Genomic DNA, 19,779 nt, shown 5'->3' on the forward strand with positions numbered 1-19,779 from the left:
CGGCAGCCGAGATCGTGAAATGTCGTTGTACTACGGCCAGCGGCCTCGCTCAGCCTCGAGGAGCCATGGTTTTGACACAGGCCATGCAGTCGTCACCTCTTGCCGTTCGGGGATCGGCACATGTTGCGCACGAGCTAGAATGGTTCGAAAAAACAAAGGTAGTCGGTTTTCGCTATGCATTTAATTATCAGAGACAGGGATGTTGTGCCAACGGGAAGACAGTGACCTACCGGCATCAGCTTAGCAAGGTCGCGATGCACTCCAGCGGAGTCATTGCTGACGACATGCCCGTTCTCAAACATTCAGCAAACTGCACATTCTAACATCCCATTCCCGCCTTCCTCGTCTCGTGCCTTGAGTCGTTCCCGATCCAGTCGTGTTAGAAAGCCATCAATAGAATCGCGGCGACGATTGCGACGAATGGTTTGAGCGACGTTCTGGTCGCTCGTCTGATTTGCAGAATAGCGGCGACATCTAGCAAGCCCAGAGCGACACATAAACGTTGACATGGGCCTCCGAGATCTCCAGTATGCAGCAACGTGCCGCGCAGGAGTGTTTGGTGGCGACGTAGCCTTTGGTCATTCAATTTTGTGCGACCCTTTACGAGTTGAGAGATTGGATTTCCGGTAGGATGCTTGCCTACCACGCGGTGGACCCACACGAAGTCATGGCCATAGTGAGATTCATTCACCGTGTAGTATAACATCGCGTGCCGTGGCCGTTTTCCAACGTTCGAAAAACAAGGCGACTTGGCATAACCAGACATCCGTTGTAAAACCGGTGTTCTTCAATAGCTTTGGTCGCTAAAAAAAAAAAAAAACGCTACGCCAAGCCGTGCTGATGTTCTCGTATACACGAAAAATGAACGGCACAATTGCTCATTTTGTCTTTCCACAAGGTAGACAACAGCGAAAGCAAGAAGACTCAGTTGCGCTATTTCTTAAGCTACAATCTTCGAGCATGCCGCTGTTTTTCAATTTATTTATAGTTAGAGTTCATACGCCAAATGCGTCGACGTGCGAAGCAGAGTGCAGAAAGACTGCGGCGGGGAATTCTGTACGAGCGCAGATATTTTCGGCCTCTAAGTAGCATCTCAACTGCAGCACCCGTGCATTTCGATCTAAGCAGGCCGAACCGTTTATACGCTACTGAATGTTTAAACCAGTTGAATTATCGATAGCATGTGAAATATGAAAGTCCATTATTCAAGAAAAGCGTTAACACACGTGCAGTTGTTGTGGATTATGCGCCGGTCGTCAACGATCATCATGACGACAAACAAGTCAGCCGAAGTGGACGTGCTGGCCGACCGCGCTGTGGTGTTGGCGCGAGGTGTCGTCCAGCTCAACGACGACATCGACAACCTACACAGGGACCTCAGTGAGCAGAACGTTTCTTTTTACTTTACAGCGCCAAGACTCTCTAGCAAGAATAGATTGAAGGTCGCGCTCTTACAGGCGCGGTAATAAGATTTCTCGAATCAGGTCACGGCGCCGTGCGCATGCAGGGCTGGGCTACCGCCTCTGCCTGCTTCGGCACGAGCGAGCCTCGAGCGAGGCGATCCACGCGCATCTCCGCTCGTGCACGCCCGACATCCGGGTGCTGTCCGAGATCGGGCACGAGATCATGCTGTACCTGCCCGGCGTGACCGCGGCGAGCGCGCGCGAGTTGGCCTCGTCGATACGCCGCGAGCAGCGCCACCTGGGCCTCACGCACGTCGGAGAACCCTACCAGACCATCGAGGACGGCGTCATGAGGTACGTCGTAGCGCGAGAACGTTCGTGCGGTGCATTAAAACGAAACAGTAATCGAATCTGACTGTATTTTTCTTTTTTGCAATAAGTTGTATTACGTCACTCTATAGTTACACCCTGGATCTTCTCGTAAGACACTTGACTGAAATGCGCGAAAAGTGTCCCACAAAGCGCAGGCACAATGCGAGAACAGATACGTACAACCCGATTTGGAACTGAAGTGCTATGCTCTCAGTCGCAGACCCTGTACGAGAGCTCGGAAAATCGTCCCACACACAGCTTGTGCTCGCTTTTGGATGAAGCACTCCAAATTATCGATCTAGTCTTCGACACATGACGCCAGGCGAAGCGATGTACCTTTTTGTGCGCCAGTACAGAGAGAAGCGGTGTTGGGGCACTCTACCTGTCTATTGCTTCGTGTGCACCTCTGCCAGCGCAAGATAAAGCCTTCTTGTCCGTAGCAGTACCCTCAGCCCATTCTTTTGCGGCGGCCTCGACCTTACTTAGCTCGATGCCTCTGTCTCACTTCGGGAACAAGTGGGTCGCCGTCGCCGCAATTTATGTCACACGCATGCGATCGCACGCGGCCTCCCGACGAGCGTCGCTACTCACGACGCCGACTTTTTGCTGCAAGACATCATTCTTCATCACAGCGCGCCGAAACAACTCCTTCCGCACAGGGGCCCGAGATTTCTCTCTGACGCCACTTGAAACTGCCCATGACGTCGCATCACTGGAGCTACGCCCCTTCGCCCCTCTTGAACTGTTTAGTGACGGCGGCGTGCTTTTTTTGCCAGAATTAACGGCGCTCCTCACGTAATACTGGATGGCACAGTACTTCTTGCGCATACCACTGGCAGTCTAAGGGCTTCAACGAACGTTTACACCGTACTCTTGGCGACTGGTCAACTGGGCCGCACTGCTCTCTTCATCACGTTCGCCTGCGATACGGTTACTCAATACATCACTTGTTGCTCTCCTTTTTCTTTTTCTGCCATACGGTGGTGAACCTTTCTGAGCCATCGATACAGTATTTCCGTGCCAATTAGAATTCCCGGAATAAGTGCCTGTTTCTTAAGCTGAACAGGACGCGGAATAATGCGGACAACGCGCACTCCCTCTTACGACACAAGGTAACATGCTCTTTCGTCGGTCCCGATTCCCCAAGTTTACCTTATTACAAAATGGTCTGACTGCAGCCTCCACCTGTACCTCCCAGCCTTTCGTCCGAGCTTGAGCCCAATTAACTATGGTGCCGCCTATTCAGATACATATAAAACGCGGAAATGCTTTTCCGAGATAACGACTATAGACCGATTTTAATGAAATTTGTTGTATGTGAAAGAAAAAGTGGAATTCTAGTGAGTGCATGAATCGGATTATTGATTTAGAGCCTGAATATTTGTTTTACGTAAAATGTCAAAATATGGTAAGTTTGAAAATATAGAAGCACGAAGTTCCGCTTCTTACAGTCACTAGATATTAAATTTTTTTTTAACGTAACAAAACTCATCAAATTCGGAGCATGTGGTTGCTGAGAAATACCGCTTCTCCTTTTCGATGTATTTAGATAGGAGCGCCCGAGTTAAAGCTTGCTAGTAAGAGTGGATAGCCGCGAAACTTTCCAGTAAACTACCTGTGGCTGCATTCTGTGATCAGCGCTGCCGCGCTCCCGAAACTGTTCACGCGTATGGGCTCAAGCACTTCCGTGGGCCCCGTTTCCAAAAAGAGCCAGGACGGCTAATGTTTCTGCGGAAAGCAAACGTAACGAAGACAAAGTGCCAGTCAGCAAGGTAAACGCGGCCTGCGCTGAACATATACGTGGCCACTTCCCGCTTCTCGCGTCCACGGTTCGTACTGCCCCAGCACTCGCCGCTCTCTCGTTCTTTCTCCTCTTTCCTTGAAGTACTTCCTCCCACGAAGGCTCAATATAGCGTTACCAAACCGCGATGCGGATGACGTCAGCGTGACATAGCGGACCTTACACTATATTCGCGCATTCGCGCAATTACTCGTACGCTGTAGAACTTTCAACAGTATAGAAGGCTGCTTCCGACTTATCTTTAATGCAATTCCACCCCTTTTCGCTAAAAAAGAAAAAAGAGTTCACTAGCCATGAGCAAACACTGTCAAATGTTTATGACACCACGGTGAGTTGATTCCGCACATTCATGATGGTTTATTCGAAATCCGGCTTTCGTTTATGCTTCATTTCTGGCTTGCGTATCTTCTCACGATACAAAGCTGTAGCGTGCTTAGTATGCAGGATGATAATTTTTCAGTTTTATGCAATTTTTAAAATTCGCCTGTTGAAGATACCAGGGGTGCGATCGGAGATGGTTGTTCGGCGCGTTCGTTCGGTTACCGGCGCGCGCGATTGGCCTACTCCGCGCCGACGTCGCCAGCCGCGGGGCGCCGCCCCGTTTTTGGTGACGTCAAAATGACGACACGCTCCTGTCAATCATCCGCCCACCGAGCATTTCGTCCGAACGCGACGGGAGTTGAGAAGTTTGGAGCGATCATACGGCTTCGCATGGCGCGTCTGGTGGATTGGATTGGATCCAACAGGCGGCCTTTGCGGCTGCAGAATGGCACGTTTGAAACGCGTTTGAAGAAATGACAGAAAGTGAATTCCGGCGTCGTTTTTCTTTCTCGAAACAAATAATTTGTTGGTTGCACAGAGAAATCGACAGCATCATCGGTGCCAGTGAGCCACTGGGATGTTGTCGCTGCCTCTTGAAAAGTGCGCCACTCTTCCCGTCGTTTTTTTTTTCTTTTTCCTTCTCGCTGTGCGCGACACCACCTAGGGACGACGCAAAGAACCTTGTACTTATAAATTGCAGTAGTCACACGTACTACTATTTGAAAACGTGTTTGGGCTTGAGAAGAAAAATACATTTTTTTAGATAAAGATTTAATTCATTTGGAAGACGAGAAACATTTGGTTTTGTAGTATACTGCTTGCAAGCAGACGACAAACGACGGAAGTAAACTTCCGGGGAGGTCACCGCTTCCTGATTGGCTGCTCTCTCCGCCCCGCTGTCACGAATTTTGCATACTGCAACTTTGTGACGTTGCAGCAACTGAACAGAACGCGCAGCGAACAAAATATCTCCGATCGCGCCCCAGAATTCTAATCCTTGAGCTGGCCTGTTCAGATAGGCGGGCATAACTTGCATGAAAAATGAAGACAGATATTGAAATAATTACGAAAAAATTCAATGCTTAACTGCCTAATCAATTACATTATGGTGAATGTAGTAATTTAGGAGTTGCGTGCAGTGAGATTGTCAGGCGTATCCACTTGGAATGAATTTCCAGAATGACACCAGCTTGGAGATACGTACCATCAAACTCACCGTAAAAATGCACTGTTGATTCGCTTTATTTACCAAAACGCTCTTTCATGCATTGAAGCACAAAAGTAACTGCAACGCCCATGTATTTCTTCGCACGCTTCAGAAAATAGTATCTCAAAACTAGTATAATCCTGGAAATCCATTTCAAGTGGATGCGTCTTGCAAACTCACAGGTTACAATTCGTTAATTGCAATATGTGCCATAAAGTAATTAGTTATGAAGTTAATTAGTCAATTTTTTGCTAATTGGTTCCAGATGTGCTTCGATTTTGCGTACTAGTAATCCAGCTCAGCGACAAGAAATATGCTGTCGGCCAGAAGCGATTTTTAAATATTCCGTAAAACTTAAAAGTGATCATCCTGTACTTTACAGAAGCGCAATTTAGCGATCCAACTTAACTCTAGATTTATTCTAAGTGTTACTTAAAGGTTTGGTTGTGCCTCCACGCTCCTTCTAATTATTGAATTGCAGGATTTGGGGCCTCATTCACCAGCCGGCCTTCACAGCACCTTCCAGCCCTGATTACACGAATGAAGGTGCGTCAGTGCGATGTGTTTATACTGAACGCACTAAACGTATGACGGCCTAATAACGCACACTGTTCAAACTTACGCTGACTAGCCAGGACCTGAGGGGCCGTCTAAAACCTCTCGATATACACACCGCGTAGAGGTCAACCACAAAACGGAGAAAAAGGTATACCAGCGGCGGTCATATTTTTCTTGTTCTCATCCGCGCTTCGTTCTTTCTCATCTCTCGTTCATTTCAGCAGGCAATTGTATACGAGTAACAAGCCCCTGTGCGCGTAGCTATACATTTGATCACTGACACCTATAGGTTCACGTACGCTACGCCCAATTCAGAAAACTCGGACACATCCTAACAGCGAGTGTGCTGAACCAGCTTCCGCGCATCAAGATGCTATAACGCATATATGTCGCTAAACGGTCGGGATTCCTCGTGCACTTTCTGTGTAGTTTCCTGCAAGTCAGTGTCCGCATGCCGTTCGACAAATCTGCGCGATCAACAAACGTACGCCCCGCCGTGGGTTAATGCTTCGCGCAACTGCGGTGCAGCCCTGCGCCTTCATCTGGAGCGCCCCGAGGCTCCGCATCTGTGCTGGTCGGTGAAGCGTCGCTTCGTGGCCCTGAGCACCAAGAAATTGCGGCTGCTCTGGGCCCGCTGGCCTGCGCTGCTGCTTGCCGCCCTGGCCAGCGGTGTGTTGTTCCGCGTGCTGTACGCGTCGCTCGCCGACCGCGCCGTCGCATCGCCGGGCGACGCCCGCGCCCTGGTGCGGCTCGACGCGGCCAGTGTGGGACTCGGGGCGTTCGTCAGCGACTGGCGGCCGAGCCCCGAGTTCGCGGGCGTCGTGATAAGGTCGCTGCTCGACGACAGCGGCGTCGACCACCGACTTCCGCTGGACGAGGAGCCCGAACAGTACCTGCGCTCGCTGAGCGCGCGAGAGTGGCGCCACCAGGGCTGGGGCATCGAGCTCCACGCCGGTGGACCTGGCCCAGGTGGGCTCGCCGCCACGGGCGAAAAAAACGCTGTTCCAAGAAGCGACAATTCGCAGGGAACGCATTTCCGGCGTCTTTTTTTTTTCTTCATGTCTGAAAACGTACTGCGCCGAGCACTATAGGTGTACTTTCTTCTTCTTATCTCTATAGTTACCTATTATTTATTTATTTCTTGATGGCCATCGCCGCCAGTAACCCTTTCTGGCGTCCTCCTGCTGACCAATTAAAGCTATTAAGCCAAGCATGGCGAGGTCGGTTTTGACTTTGATCCAGTTGTCGAAACATTGGACAGACTGCCGAGGCTTCTTGACTAGCCCCTTTGTGTTCACAGAAATTCACAGAGTGTTTACATTTGCCGGCCTATGAAAATATAATTACATTCTATCTAACTACCACTCAACGCAATTCCATAAATTCTTCAAAAATCTCTTGTCCCGGTACAGGAAACCATGCAACCCACCGCCCTTTACGTCAGTTAGCAACGACTTCCTCCCACGTCGCCCATTCTGCTTGAGTGAAATACTGCACCAACGTTCCTGGCCCGGGAATGCCTCTGTTACGAGAGCACACTAACGATAGTATTTATTTCCATGTACTAGTACCTCATTATTTACCATGGTGTGCAGCATATGTCTTATGCTAATATATAACTCCCGGTACTTATGCGCTTTGCCCTATGTACTGTAACTCTGTATTTACTCTCGCTTTCATCTTGTCTTATCCTAGCGTAAACGTCGGATCACTGTCAATGTTTGTTTCCGACTCCTTAGCGGAGGGCAGGCCTCCGCCATACGTGAATAACACATTTTTCCTGCTCTTCCGCGTTTTCTTGTAAATGAAGCCGAACGACTTTTGTAGCTCCGATCAAAAAAAAAAAAAGAGATATGCCCAATCGGAGACAGTCGGTCGCGTCAGTAGGTCTGGAAGGGCATATATGCGCATGGCACAAGGCGCCGTACGCATTCCCGTTTCTGAGCAATAAATAGTCGATAGTTTTCCGCTCGGTGCACCGCTGCGCGTGTGTATACGTACACTCGCTCCGGTCCGGTCCGTTCTTTGTTCTCGCGCGAGAACTCGACTGCGGCGCGATGAGTGAAGCGGTCGCACCGTACGTACGCGCAGCCGGCAGCGGCCACTGGGCGACCCTCTGGTGGTCGGCCGAGCGGTGGGCCTCGAGCGGCGCGGCGCTGACGACGCTGCACGCGGCGCAGCTGGCCAACGCGTCCCGCGTGCGCGGCGCCCGGATCCGCGCCCGGGCCGGCTCGCTGCCCGGCGCCCGCCGGTCGCCCAGCGCCCAGCAGCTGCTGGAGCGCGCCTTCAACGACGTGCCCGTGGTGGCGTGCGTGGTCGCCGTGTCGGCGGTGCTCGCGCCCGCGACGGGCCTGTTCGCCGCCGTGCCGCACTCCGAGAACCGCTCCGGCATGCAGCTGCTGCAGCTCATGACCGGCCTGCTCAGCTTCGACTACTGGCTCAGCCACTCCCTCTGGGACTTCGCGGTGCTCCACGTGCTCGGCTTCTGCGTGCCCGTGGCGCCGGCCTTCCTCTGGTTCTTCGGCGACAGGGGCGCCCGCTTTCTGCGTGCGTTGCTGGGCGCGCGTGCATGTGACCTATACATGTATATATATAAAGGGACGCTATAAGAGCAAATGTAAAATCGGTTTAACGTGAAGTACTGCTGGCGCCATCCAAAACGTCACTTTTACCGAGAGCGGGCATTTCGTAGGTGAGATACGAACAGGACAGGAGGGTCACAGGAAGGCGCGCATCGAAACAAAGTTGTGGACAACGGTTGAACAAGAGATATGTCTCTCGAGCTAACGTTCAAACGAACTAGTTTTCGTCAGAGCTGGAAACAAGTCCTCTCGTCGAAACTTCTGCTCTCGCGCGAAACTTAGCCTGTTTGTCCCACTGTCAATTATTTTGTAAGCGAGGAAGTGACGTAAACATTGGAGAGGATCGGCTCCGCCACGGCGGAAACATATACGAGATGCCAACTCCAATAAAATAAATACACTGTCCACCTAAATGGCTAGTTGTAGTCGACCGGCGATAATAAATCTAATAAAGACTTGTTTCAACATGAAGGATGGTATTACCGTAACTTTTGCTAAGAGAGTTTCCCCAATGCTCGACGTTCGGTCGCGCCGTAACTTCGTGATATCAATGTGCGTGGTCGCTAGGCTAAACACACAATGATGTTGAATCGTAGACGACCTGTTAAGTAAAGGATTTTTCGAAAGCGGTCCTCATTTATTGATGATGTGTGGCTTTACTTGATCAATATATGCAAATAGATCACATAACTGGCGACTGAAGAGTGCATTAGAAGACGCGCAGAAGTTTGGTCCTGTTAATTTTTCTGCAGAACAGCTCTCCGCTTCTGCCTATGTTTGCACTGATCTGTCGATCTTGGCCTCGCAGCGTGCGCTTGTAGCTCGAAGCAGCCACCACAGCGCCCGGCAGAACACGATCTCCTTAAGAATGCCAGCGCAGCTTATTGTACGTAGACGTTCACCGCAGGCAACTTGAAATGCAGAATGATTGCACGATCGTTCGAGTCGCGGCTGTCCCAGCAACGTGGGACCTTGGGGCACAAGTTAAACGTAACGAAGGTTAATTCTAACGGTAACCTAACATTCTAGATTCATTCGATCTTTACCTCTAAGCATGTGTTGGTGGGCTAGTTGGTTAAGCATGATTACAAAGACGGCGCCGGATAAAACAACACACGAAAGAAGGGAAACACTAGACAGCACGTAGGCGCCTACGTGCTGTCTCGTGTTTCCCTTCTTTCGTGTGTTGTTTTATTCGGCGCCGTCTTTGTAATCATGCTTTACTTATAGCGTTCCTTTGCAAAGCTTTAGCTCGGAAAATTGCTATTAAAGTGCACGCGAAAAGTATTCAAGGTGCTCGTCATTGCGTGCAGTGCAACCCTGAACAGATTTGCGAAAGACGACAGGTGAGGCGGAAGGCAGCTATAGTGTAGTGATGCGTTCTGCAGGCACGACGTAAGAAATCCACTCCCACCACTCGATGAAATTTGTTAATGCAAAAAATTATCAACCAGTTTTATCAGTCACGTAATATTAATCAACAGCACGTCCGCTCCAACTGTAAGCGCTACAAATAAAATTGGCGCTGTCGAGCCAATTAGTAAGTCATTATGCCTCCGTTACGAATCGATTCATGCAGGAATGAGAATGTAAGTGAATTTTGAAGCACTCCGTCGAAGTAGTCGCACTTATCTAAAGCGTTGAGAGGTGTATTGACTTTCTTAACATGGTTACACGTTAGGACTTTCTTAGACGCATCTACAGGAGTCCCTGCAATTATTATAATTAACAGGAATAATCGCGCTTAAAAATAATATAATTAGGAAAGAAACAAAGAAAATTATTTGAAAACACGACGTGCTACCGAGAAAACACTGGCATAAATTATACCAGCGTCACACATGTTGGCGAATATGCAGAAATTAAAAACGAGCCTATAGAGCGCTTCGTTTTCTGGTATCCGCATTTCACTACGGCATAATAGCCTATGTCCGGAATCAATGCCCACTGTTGTTACGTTTACATTTTCAACAATATAGACTGGCAAGCTAGTTGGCAAGCTAGTTGAAATTCCTCTTAGGAACTTCTCTTAAAACGCAACGAAAAGACGAAAGACGGGGAGACAGCTGGACAATGCGCTTGATCTATCTATCTATCTATCTATCTATCTATCTATCTATCTATCTATCTATCTATCTATCTATCTATCTATCTATCTATCTATCTATCTATCTATCTATCTATCTATCTATCTATCTATCTATCTATCTATCTATCTATCTATCTATCTATCTATCTATCTATCTATCTATCTATCTATCTATCTATCTATAAATCTATCTATATCTATAATATCTATATAATAATATCTATAATATCTATCTATAAATCTATCTATCTATATCTATCTATCTATATATCTATCTATCTATCTATCTATCTATCTATCTATCTATCTATCTATCTATCTATCTATCTATCTATCTATCTATCTATCTATCTATCTATCTATCTATCTATCTATCTATCTATCTATCTATCTATCGCAGTGGCAGCGCTCACACTGTTCTTGGCCTACGGGGTGGCCGCAATTCCTGCCGCACATCTAATCAGCAAGGTGTTCCCGAGTGGCTGCCAAGTCACCATCATTTTCATCAGCCTCACATTCGGTAAACCGCGCACTTGCACATTTCGCGGATTGCATAACCACGTAATGCACAATAGGAAACATTATGCGGCGGCCCGATAGCTGTCATGAGCGTATACATATATTTGACTCGTTTGTATGCACGAGTATACATATATTCGTCGGTGCCTGTCGTAGCACGTTGAACACATGTATATTCGCACCTGTATGTGCAGGGTGTCCAATGAAGAAACAACACTAATGGCGAGTAAAGTGCCATTATGCGTAAATAATAACCACCCTTATTTCCGATAATTCGCGGCCACACTGTTGGGGGGGGGGGGGGGGGGTAATCGATGGACCTTAGACTCATCAGTACGATACTAGCACAGAAATCTGTGCTAGTTCCGACAAACTTCTGCTCAGTGCGTCCAAGGAAGCATCATCATTTTTACCAGGTGAAATAAAGAAGGATGGTGAAGACGATTGCTAGAAGATAATGGGATGGTCGCTGTGCCATCGCTCACCCGTGTTTTGCTGCCATAGCCGCTTTCGTATTGATAAACGAAGATGAGTTTCTGCGCCTATTACTGACTTTCAGAGTGAAGACATAATTCACAGAAATGGATGCCAGGCGGTTGCTGCAAAGCGCCATCGTTACGTGAAGTCGTCATGTCGAGCATTCAAATATTCGCTTACGGAGCCTCCTATACTGCGTTGTTGCCCTACCGCTGCTTCCACGAGCCGAAAGCGCGTTTAACAACGATCAACATACATAATACAAGTATACATAGTACAGGTATTAATTACTTACTTCTCTCCACCTTGCGCGTTTCAGCAGAACTATTTGGTCAAACGCTTGCCTTTGCTGCGAGTTGAAGACAAATTCGACTTCACCCTGCCATCTGCTAGTGCCCTGGTTAGCTCAGATCGTAGAGCGGCTGCCCCTGAAAAGCGGTGGTCCCGGGTTCGAGTCCCGGACCAGGACGAATTTTTCTTCAAATGCGATACTGTCCTTGCGAGGAGCCCGTATGGGTTTCCTTTGTAGCATTTGCTACGAGCGGGTGGATGTCTGATTTTTCCTTCATTAATTAATAGTACAGGTATATATAGATAGCGCGCTAGACCCTCATGACTCACGGGGCAGTATAGACCCTTTTCGCGGAAATCCCGTGCGCACTTCCATGTTTGATCACGTGGTGACGCGTCCATTGCTTGCCTCAGCTGCATCCGTAGCCCCCGTGTTTACAATGGATGTGCAAGACGCTCGGTGCGCCACAGCAAGCCTCTGTATCGGGGGATATCGTCGACGGTGACTGGGTGGACGGCACGAAGCTTTGGCCACAGCATCATAAAACATGCAAAAGTGCGTTCAAAGCTCATTAAGCATTGTCAAAACGACGCGACCAGCGTATATGGAGCTTGTTAAAAGCGGGGCTAAAAATATACGCTAAGTTATCCAAACTTTCACTTATCAACTGAATCACGATCAGTATGTTTGCCTCTTCTTTCTTTATTTAGCAAACGCTTTTAAGCAGCGGTTTGCAATGTTTATGACTCAGTAAAATTCCTCGGTGCGGTCACTACCTGATTATTTTCTGCCTAATCGCTCGCGGGTGTGCGCAGTTGTGGCAGATTTGATCTTGCTGTACACAAGGCTGGTAACGTAGCTGTTCTGTACATTGCAATAGCTCGTAGCAAGGATGTATTATCGCCAGTAACTCGCTTACTCCTGTGGACAAAAATTATTGTGAGGTTGTTAAAATAATATAAAAGAAAACCTTCGCCTGTGCCACCGAGGTCTAGACCGCCGCGAGATATTCAGCTTCGACCGTCCGTATGCTCTCGGTGTAATCACCGTCACCCATGCTTCCGCGCATTTATTGAAGTGTGCGCCGATTCACTTATTCTGGATACGTTGGCGATACAGTGGGCGTAAGTATGCGTGCGAGTTGGGGTAAATGTGTGTAGATACGTGTGCGAAACGTACCATGCGATGAAGCGGCGCTACTCCCTTTGTCACTGTGTAACGAGCGGTAGTACGTCACTCTTGCCGATGCTCCACGGTTGAAGTCCTTTCTTTGGAGATTGGCGCTACAACACTGGCGGATGAGTGAATATTTTGATGCGAAAGCATTAAGTGGCCCATTGAGCGAAAGAGCCGGCGTCTGTAGCAGCGAAACGGCACCTAAATTCCCATTCGCTGCGACGCCACGTCACGAGCGCGCCTCAACGGAGCAGAGTGGGCGAAAGAGAACACCTGCTGCAACGCTAGCACGCCAGGCGTAGCGTAGGTGGAGAGGGTGTAGCCGTGACGCCACGTCACCCTCGCTCTCGCTCTTAGAAACCGGCGTGTGGTCCGTATCTCTCTCCATCTCTCTCCATCTCTCTCTCTCTTCACCCCCCCCCTGGACTGAGCCACTGCGCTCGCCTGCCTGCCGTGGCGGCCGCTACTGCTTCCTCGGTGTATCGTGGTGCAGGACGTCGATGGCATACGGCGCTGGCACCGCAGGCAGCTGCTGCTTGCTGGCTCGGGCAGCAGTACGTACCGCTATTTATGGTACATTACGCGCAGCGCAAGATTCGAAGGACCACCCGGCGGCGTTCAAATGGACACTAATGCTTTCTCATTTACAACTCATGAGAAGTGCTTAGGTGTCCTTGGAATTTTTATCCTCGAGGAAAGTGGTGCATTGCGAAGGACCGGCTACACAGGTTGTCCTTATGTAGCAGCGGTCCGGGAACTTGGTCGCGCAGATTCGTTTTCATTCCTTAATATGCAGTCACTATTTTTGCAGCCAACTACTGCATAAGTCTTTAATCCACCGCTCTACATGTACAGTCGCGGACAGAATATTATGGACCATGAAATCTAAGAAAAAGCTGAATATCTCCGCAACATCACAACGCAATCTGGTTTTTGCATTTTGGACCTCGACTAGAATATGCTAACAACGTTGTCGTGGGCAGTTTTACTGGTTACTACTACAGGCTGCTCGGGAATTGAACGTTTTCGGAGATCCCGTGGTCCATTTTATTCTGTCCGCGACTGTACTTTGCAGCATCAATGGAGTACAGCACGTTAGCGAAAACCCAGTTACATTTCCGACAGGTGATCGCACAGAAGCAGGGCATAAAAAGTAATGGTTTCGTATTCGTGCGGCATATCGCTGTGGAAACGTGCGACGCGGCGCCGAAAGCGCCATCTGATTCATCTAGAAACGAACTGCTCCGCGAAAAGTCTCAATAAAGCCGTAGCTGCAAGCGGTAGCAATACGCTATATTGCGCGCTCTATTGTTTTGTTGTACCGGGTAAAAGAAGCTCCTTTAGAACCCTTTGTACGAACCCGTCGCAAGAGGGTCAAATCAGAAGTCAGGCTGAGATAGCCCAACTCTAGACCGTTTTTACAAATTAATTCCTGAAGCCATTCACCTCAGTGGCGTGCAGCCTGCGTTGGAGGTGACGAAAGAGAGAGCGCGAAAACGGCGTTCGGACGTTCTTTGTTATCTGCGCAGTGTTGACTCGACACGACGACAACACTGCCAAGGTTCTGGAGCCGACTTTGTGCAGCACGACTCGCTATTAGCCATTACATGAGCCCTTACACGAGCCCTGCGTACATCTATATTGCAACACGCACGACAAGCCAGATAGTTAGGCATTGTCCGATTCGTGTGAAATCCCTGCCTGATTGGCCGTGTTACTTCACATAGTGTTGCCAGTCAGCACCCAGTGGTGCTCATGACGCGCCCTGTTCGTGAACTCAGGCGTGGTGCCGACGCTGCTCGAGATCGTGTGGGACGCCGAGGGTCCGGACGCGGCGCCCGTGGGCCGAGTGCTAACATCGGCGTCCCGCGCCGTGCCTTCGGCTGCGCTCAGCGCCGGGCTCACCAGGTTGCTGCGACTGCACGCTGTGAGCCAGCTGTGCGAACTGCCCGACCGGCAGAGGGTCGCCCTGTGCAGAGAGCTGAAGCCGCGGGTGATCGCGCCGCGCGCCGCCGAGGCGCTCGCCCTATGCTGTCCTGGAGCCCACGAGCTTGAGATGAAGGTACAGCACCCATGGGCAATAACCAGTGTACCCTACTCGCAAAAAAGAAAAGTAAAAAGAAACGCCGTGATGCGCGTGCGTTGTCGTTGGTGTAGAAAAATGCTGTAGGTGTACAGCCGCAACTTCCAAAAGAAGAACCTATTGACACCAGCTGTATAGGCGTGTTCATTTTTTGTCTGTATGGGCTTGTGTGGAACAAGTTAACCTATCAATGCTTTAATTTTTTTGCTTAAAGAACAACTATATGAATTGCCACTTAATTGTACGTAAGTTAGGACACCGTATCTTCGGCTACTCCAGGGTGAAACTTCTATATAAGTTTCTTATAAAAAAAGTATGAATAAACAAGTGAAACGGATGTGTGCGGTGAAAGAAATTTTTTATATCAGCACAGTTTCTCACTATACTATATATGCGCCTCTTTTGGCTGTATTCGACGACGACACACACACGCCTCGTTTGGCTGTTAGTAGTTATTCGACGTAGAGATATATATCTACGTCGCAGGGGCGGATCCAGGGCAGCCTCAACGAGGAGGGAGCTCATCAAAATATGTAGGAGAGGAGGGGGGATAAAGTGCCGGCATCTCCGGGGGGAGGGGAGGGGTAAGGAGGGAACGAGGGGGTGCGGTCGGGCCTCCAGGGCAAGCCCTCTGGTATATTGTCGTCGTGTTCGCCGCCTTTTGTCTGAACATGCAAAAGAAACACGCCCAAATTTATATCCTAACGTTTGACTATGATGGGGAACTGTCTCGTATCTAATGAAATCCCTTAAAATAATTTATATTGCTGAGAGGACCACTGCAACTTGGACAATTTGTGCTGCCAGAATTACCATCTTTAAAATCTTCGTGAGTGCACAGCGTTGTTTTCTACGCCAGATATGGGAACACGCTGACATGTCCTTGTTGAACAAGTACGCATGACCTCCCAATCCGGATTTTTGTCGATTAAGAGTACCACTTCGACTTGGCAGCTCGGGAGTCGGAACCGGTATGTCGTGAAATCGCAACAACGTGCTTCGGTAAAGTTTAAGAAGTGTATAACTTATGGTGTGTTGTGGTGTTTGCTAAAGTGTGAGCTAAATAGTTTGTCGGGACTTCGTCAGGAGGTGCCCAGCTGGCCGGATCTAACCGCGAGAGATGCGAGCCTGACATACGACATGGCCGCACTGCTGGGATGCGGCTTCGTCGCGCTGTTGCTGTCGTCGCTGGGCGACGCCGTGCTGCTGCCGCTGCTGCACCGGCTCAGATACATGGGCTGGCGGAGGGCAGGCACGTCCACCAGTCACAAGGTGGCCGCCATCGAGGCGAGTGGGCTCATGCAGCCGGTCGCCGCCTCCGTCAGGCTGCCGCAGTCGTCGGTGCCTGGTGCTGGCACTAGCGGCATTCGCTCCAGCCCCACCATCATGAACCCCACGTCGCCGGTCTCTCCGTACAAGGTGTGCGCTGGCGCATGCATTTCATTTTCCTCCCCTTCCAAGTTTCCTTCTTCCTAGTTGCTTCCTTCAATGCCACTTAAAAAATTCGGCACGACCCACCTCGCGATGACTGTCGATGGTAATGCGTTTACCCTGCGTATCAATATAGCGACACAACGTATTGCCACCGTCGAAACGAGTTATATATGAGGTGTGCAATGCACCGCAACTCCTGTTTCGCGCTTCCCTTAGAACGCTCGGCGCCACCTAGCGTTGCCACCGAGAAGCTTGCGCTTGGCCTCCGAAATGCATGGCGCTTCGGTGCGTGCGAACGCCTAGAAACAAGCCATGCGACAGCCGGGCTTCCCTCTTGCACTTCTTTCTAGACACGCTGCGCCATCTAGTGGCACTGCCGAGAAGTGAGGGCCCGGCCTCCGAGATGACAAGCGTAGTGCACCGGTGCCTGCGGACGTTGATGATTATTCCTTCGTTTGCCGCACACCCAGTAGTACGTACTTAGTTACTACAGCTGGAAAGAGGTTCGTTGAAGAGCGCCATCTACCTAGCGCATTCGGGGCGCTGCTGCTCACTAAGCGTTGGCGTGAAATACGTTCATTGAAAAGCCGCACATATCCAGTGCATTTGTGGCGCAGCCTGCTAGAGCGTTGTGCTGCTGTCTTGGAGGAACTGTTGTGACGTGGGCTCGATAACGCTCAGCATTGGAGAAATTTAAGGAATCTTTTTTTCGTCATGGTAGAGCAGCACATTCCCAGTGGCACAAACCTAGGTACGCTAGCTGGCATCAAAGACCATTGAAGAGCGGCACATGCCTGCTGGCGCGCACCCAGCGCTCCAAGTCGGCGTCAAATTGTTTCATTGAACAGTGGCACCTACCTAGTCCCGCATCTACAGTTACCTATGTCGGCGTTAAAGGGATTCGTTGAAGAGCGGCACATTGCCGCATACTCGGTGATCCAAGTTGGTCGGACGGTTAGCTTCGAGCTCTGTTCCCTCAGCACAGCAGCCCCCGATGTGCTACTCATGCGACAATATACTGTAAGTGACCCAGATTAGGCGGGAAAGCGGTTACATACATACATACATACATACATACATACATACATACATACATACATACATACATACATACATACATACATACATACATACATACATACATACATACATACATACATACATACATACATACATACATACATACATACATACATACATACATACATACATACATACATACATACATAGCCGCGAAAAAGCACGCGACGAGCCCAAGGAATGCTGACGCATTAAAATGCGGATTATCTATTCTATACCTACGCGGCTAAGTACGCAATGTGCACCGAACGTGACTATGCATACATTACGCGCTTATGTTTTAAGGAGACTAACGCTTTTTCTTTGTATCCAAGTTGGCGTTGTTCTTATCCGGGGGAGCTGCAGATGCGGATGGACCCGCCGTGCAAGCATGAGAATGCATTTCTTCTCTATAGATCACAAACAAGCAAAGTGAAATAGCAAAGAAAATGGACACTGGTATGTGCATGGCCTCATGTAAGGGCCTGAAATGGAGCCACTGGGCTCGATATTCGACGCTCGACAACAACGCGCGACGTCTAGCGTTTAATTCGTGTACCGTGGCAGACATATAGGAAAGGAGCTGCACAAAAATCGGCACACATAAATAAAGTCCGCACAATATTTTATGTTGTAAATTACATTAAGCGCTGTGCCCTTCAAAGTGACCCTACTCTTGTGTATCGTCCACTCTTGATTGCTCAACGGATGAATCGAGTGACATGCTTATTCAGTAATAAACGAGAAGAAAAGGGGCTAACCGAGGGGCCCGATTTTTATTAGTCATATCATGAGAAGCCAACAAACACTGACACCAAGGACAACATAGGGGAAATTACTAGTGCTTAATAAATGAAATAAAGAAACGATAAATTAGTGGAAAATGAATGTGGATCAAAAAACAACTTGCCGCAGGTGGGGAACGATCCCACAACCTTCGCATGCTCTTCGGCTGATTTCGCCACGGTATGTCCTCACCTTCCCAATTAGGAAAGCTTGATTAGCTATGTCACATAAATTCGTTGTTCGACAGTTGGTTGCAAATACTTATTCCTTCGGGGGGAGAAAGGTGACCGAAGCAAACGCTCGGACTAGCAGTTAACAGCGAAAGCTATTTTCCCGTGAAATCGAGCTACACGTTAAGCTCACCCCAACTTCGTAAGTAATTGTGTACAGCGACAAGTCACAACAACCAGCGATGAAACCACGTCGTTGCAAAAGTCAACTACCACTGCCTATCATTGGTACCAAGGTACTCCATCGATGACCCTCTTTTTTGAAGACGAGGTTTTCTTCAAAGACTTCAGATCGACTTGAAGTTCATGGGATCTTGGTATCTGGCCACTTTTCTCTCGTAAAAATAGAGGATTTGAGGCCTTCTAGTGCACGTAGGATGACGAAGCAGGCATCGAAATGAAGTGAAAAGGGTGCACCAAGTTATCGTAAAGTTATGTACGGATAGATATATAAATGCGTAATTAGCGCAAGAATAAGCCGAACTGAAAAGGTAGTGCAATCAAAACAATAAGCCGCTTGGTACTATAATGCGCCCAAGAAGACCTTTTCTTTCTTCGATGTCGATAGCTGTCGACTCGCCCTTTTCTTTCCCAAACTTTTTTTGTCACGTGCAGGAGAAGGGAGACATGGTGCTGGAGGCGACAGGTCTGGAGCGCCGGTTCGGTGGCCAGTATGCGGTCTGCGGCGTATCGTTGAGTGTACGGGAGGGCGAGTGCGTCGGCCTGCTGGGCCAAAGTGGAGCTGGCAAGTCCACCATGCTGCGAATGCTCTCCGGAGAGCTGCTGCCCACGGCCGGCGCATGCGTCGTCTACGGAAACGACCTGCGCTCCCAGAGGGCCGGCTACGTTACGCGCGTCGGGTACCAGGTATGCCAACGCGTCACTTGGTGGACGACCGTCACCAAATCGGTGTCAGTGCGGTGGCCTCAGCTAAAAATTATGTATGTACTGAAGTGTTCGTTTCCCGAGCTTCTGGAAAATTGTGTGCTATCTTGAAATGGTCTTGCATGCCTCATTTATAGTAATCAAAAGGTCGTTAATTGCTCGCTCAAGGCTGTTTATATTTAATTAGTTTTGCTGCTAATCGCTGTTTACGGCGCGCTACTTGCTCTTTTGGAACTCGGGAACCTAACTAAGCACCCGACATCAGCAACAGGTTGAAATATATCTAGCTTTGTCCTGAACTCCTGCTATTGGATCTACCACGTTGGAGGCGAGCACTGCACCATTCGGCTATAGTACCATATTGGACGTAAAGCGCAGTAGAAATTTTTATAGCTAGCCTCGGCAAGACGTGGCACCGATGCCACCTCCGAAATATCTGGCGCCGGGCCGGCGTTGGTCCACGTCTTAGTTCTCAGTAGCCCATGCTCAGTAGCCCATGCAGTAG

At 49.2% G+C, this 19,779-nt stretch overlaps 2 protein-coding genes across 5 annotated transcripts in view; one reads left to right on the forward strand and one right to left on the reverse strand.

The window, feature by feature from the left end:
* Mettl5 (Methyltransferase like 5) overlaps positions 1-19,779 on the reverse strand; it is a 66,633-nt gene that overhangs the window by 36,657 nt on the left and 10,197 nt on the right. The window lies entirely within an intron of this gene.
* LOC139054531 (phospholipid-transporting ATPase ABCA3-like) overlaps positions 1-19,779 on the forward strand; it is a 52,261-nt gene that overhangs the window by 24,678 nt on the left and 7,804 nt on the right. For all 3 annotated transcript variants that reach the window (XM_070531630.1, XM_070531631.1, XM_070531632.1), the window contains 9 exons: positions 1,233-1,380; positions 1,508-1,757; positions 5,586-5,650; positions 6,191-6,631; positions 7,754-8,209; positions 10,734-10,853; positions 14,579-14,859; positions 15,967-16,299; positions 19,005-19,256. In XM_070531630.1, coding sequence (XP_070387731.1) covers positions 1,233-1,380; positions 1,508-1,757; positions 5,586-5,650; positions 6,191-6,631; positions 7,754-8,209; positions 10,734-10,853; positions 14,579-14,859; positions 15,967-16,299; positions 19,005-19,256 — 2,346 coding nt within the window. The remainder of the gene's footprint in view (positions 1-1,232; positions 1,381-1,507; positions 1,758-5,585; positions 5,651-6,190; positions 6,632-7,753; positions 8,210-10,733; positions 10,854-14,578; positions 14,860-15,966; positions 16,300-19,004; positions 19,257-19,779) is intronic.

Source organism: Dermacentor albipictus, chromosome 1, assembly GCF_038994185.2.
Source record: "Dermacentor albipictus isolate Rhodes 1998 colony chromosome 1, USDA_Dalb.pri_finalv2, whole genome shotgun sequence".
Classification (NCBI taxonomy): domain Eukaryota; kingdom Metazoa; phylum Arthropoda; class Arachnida; order Ixodida; family Ixodidae; genus Dermacentor; species Dermacentor albipictus.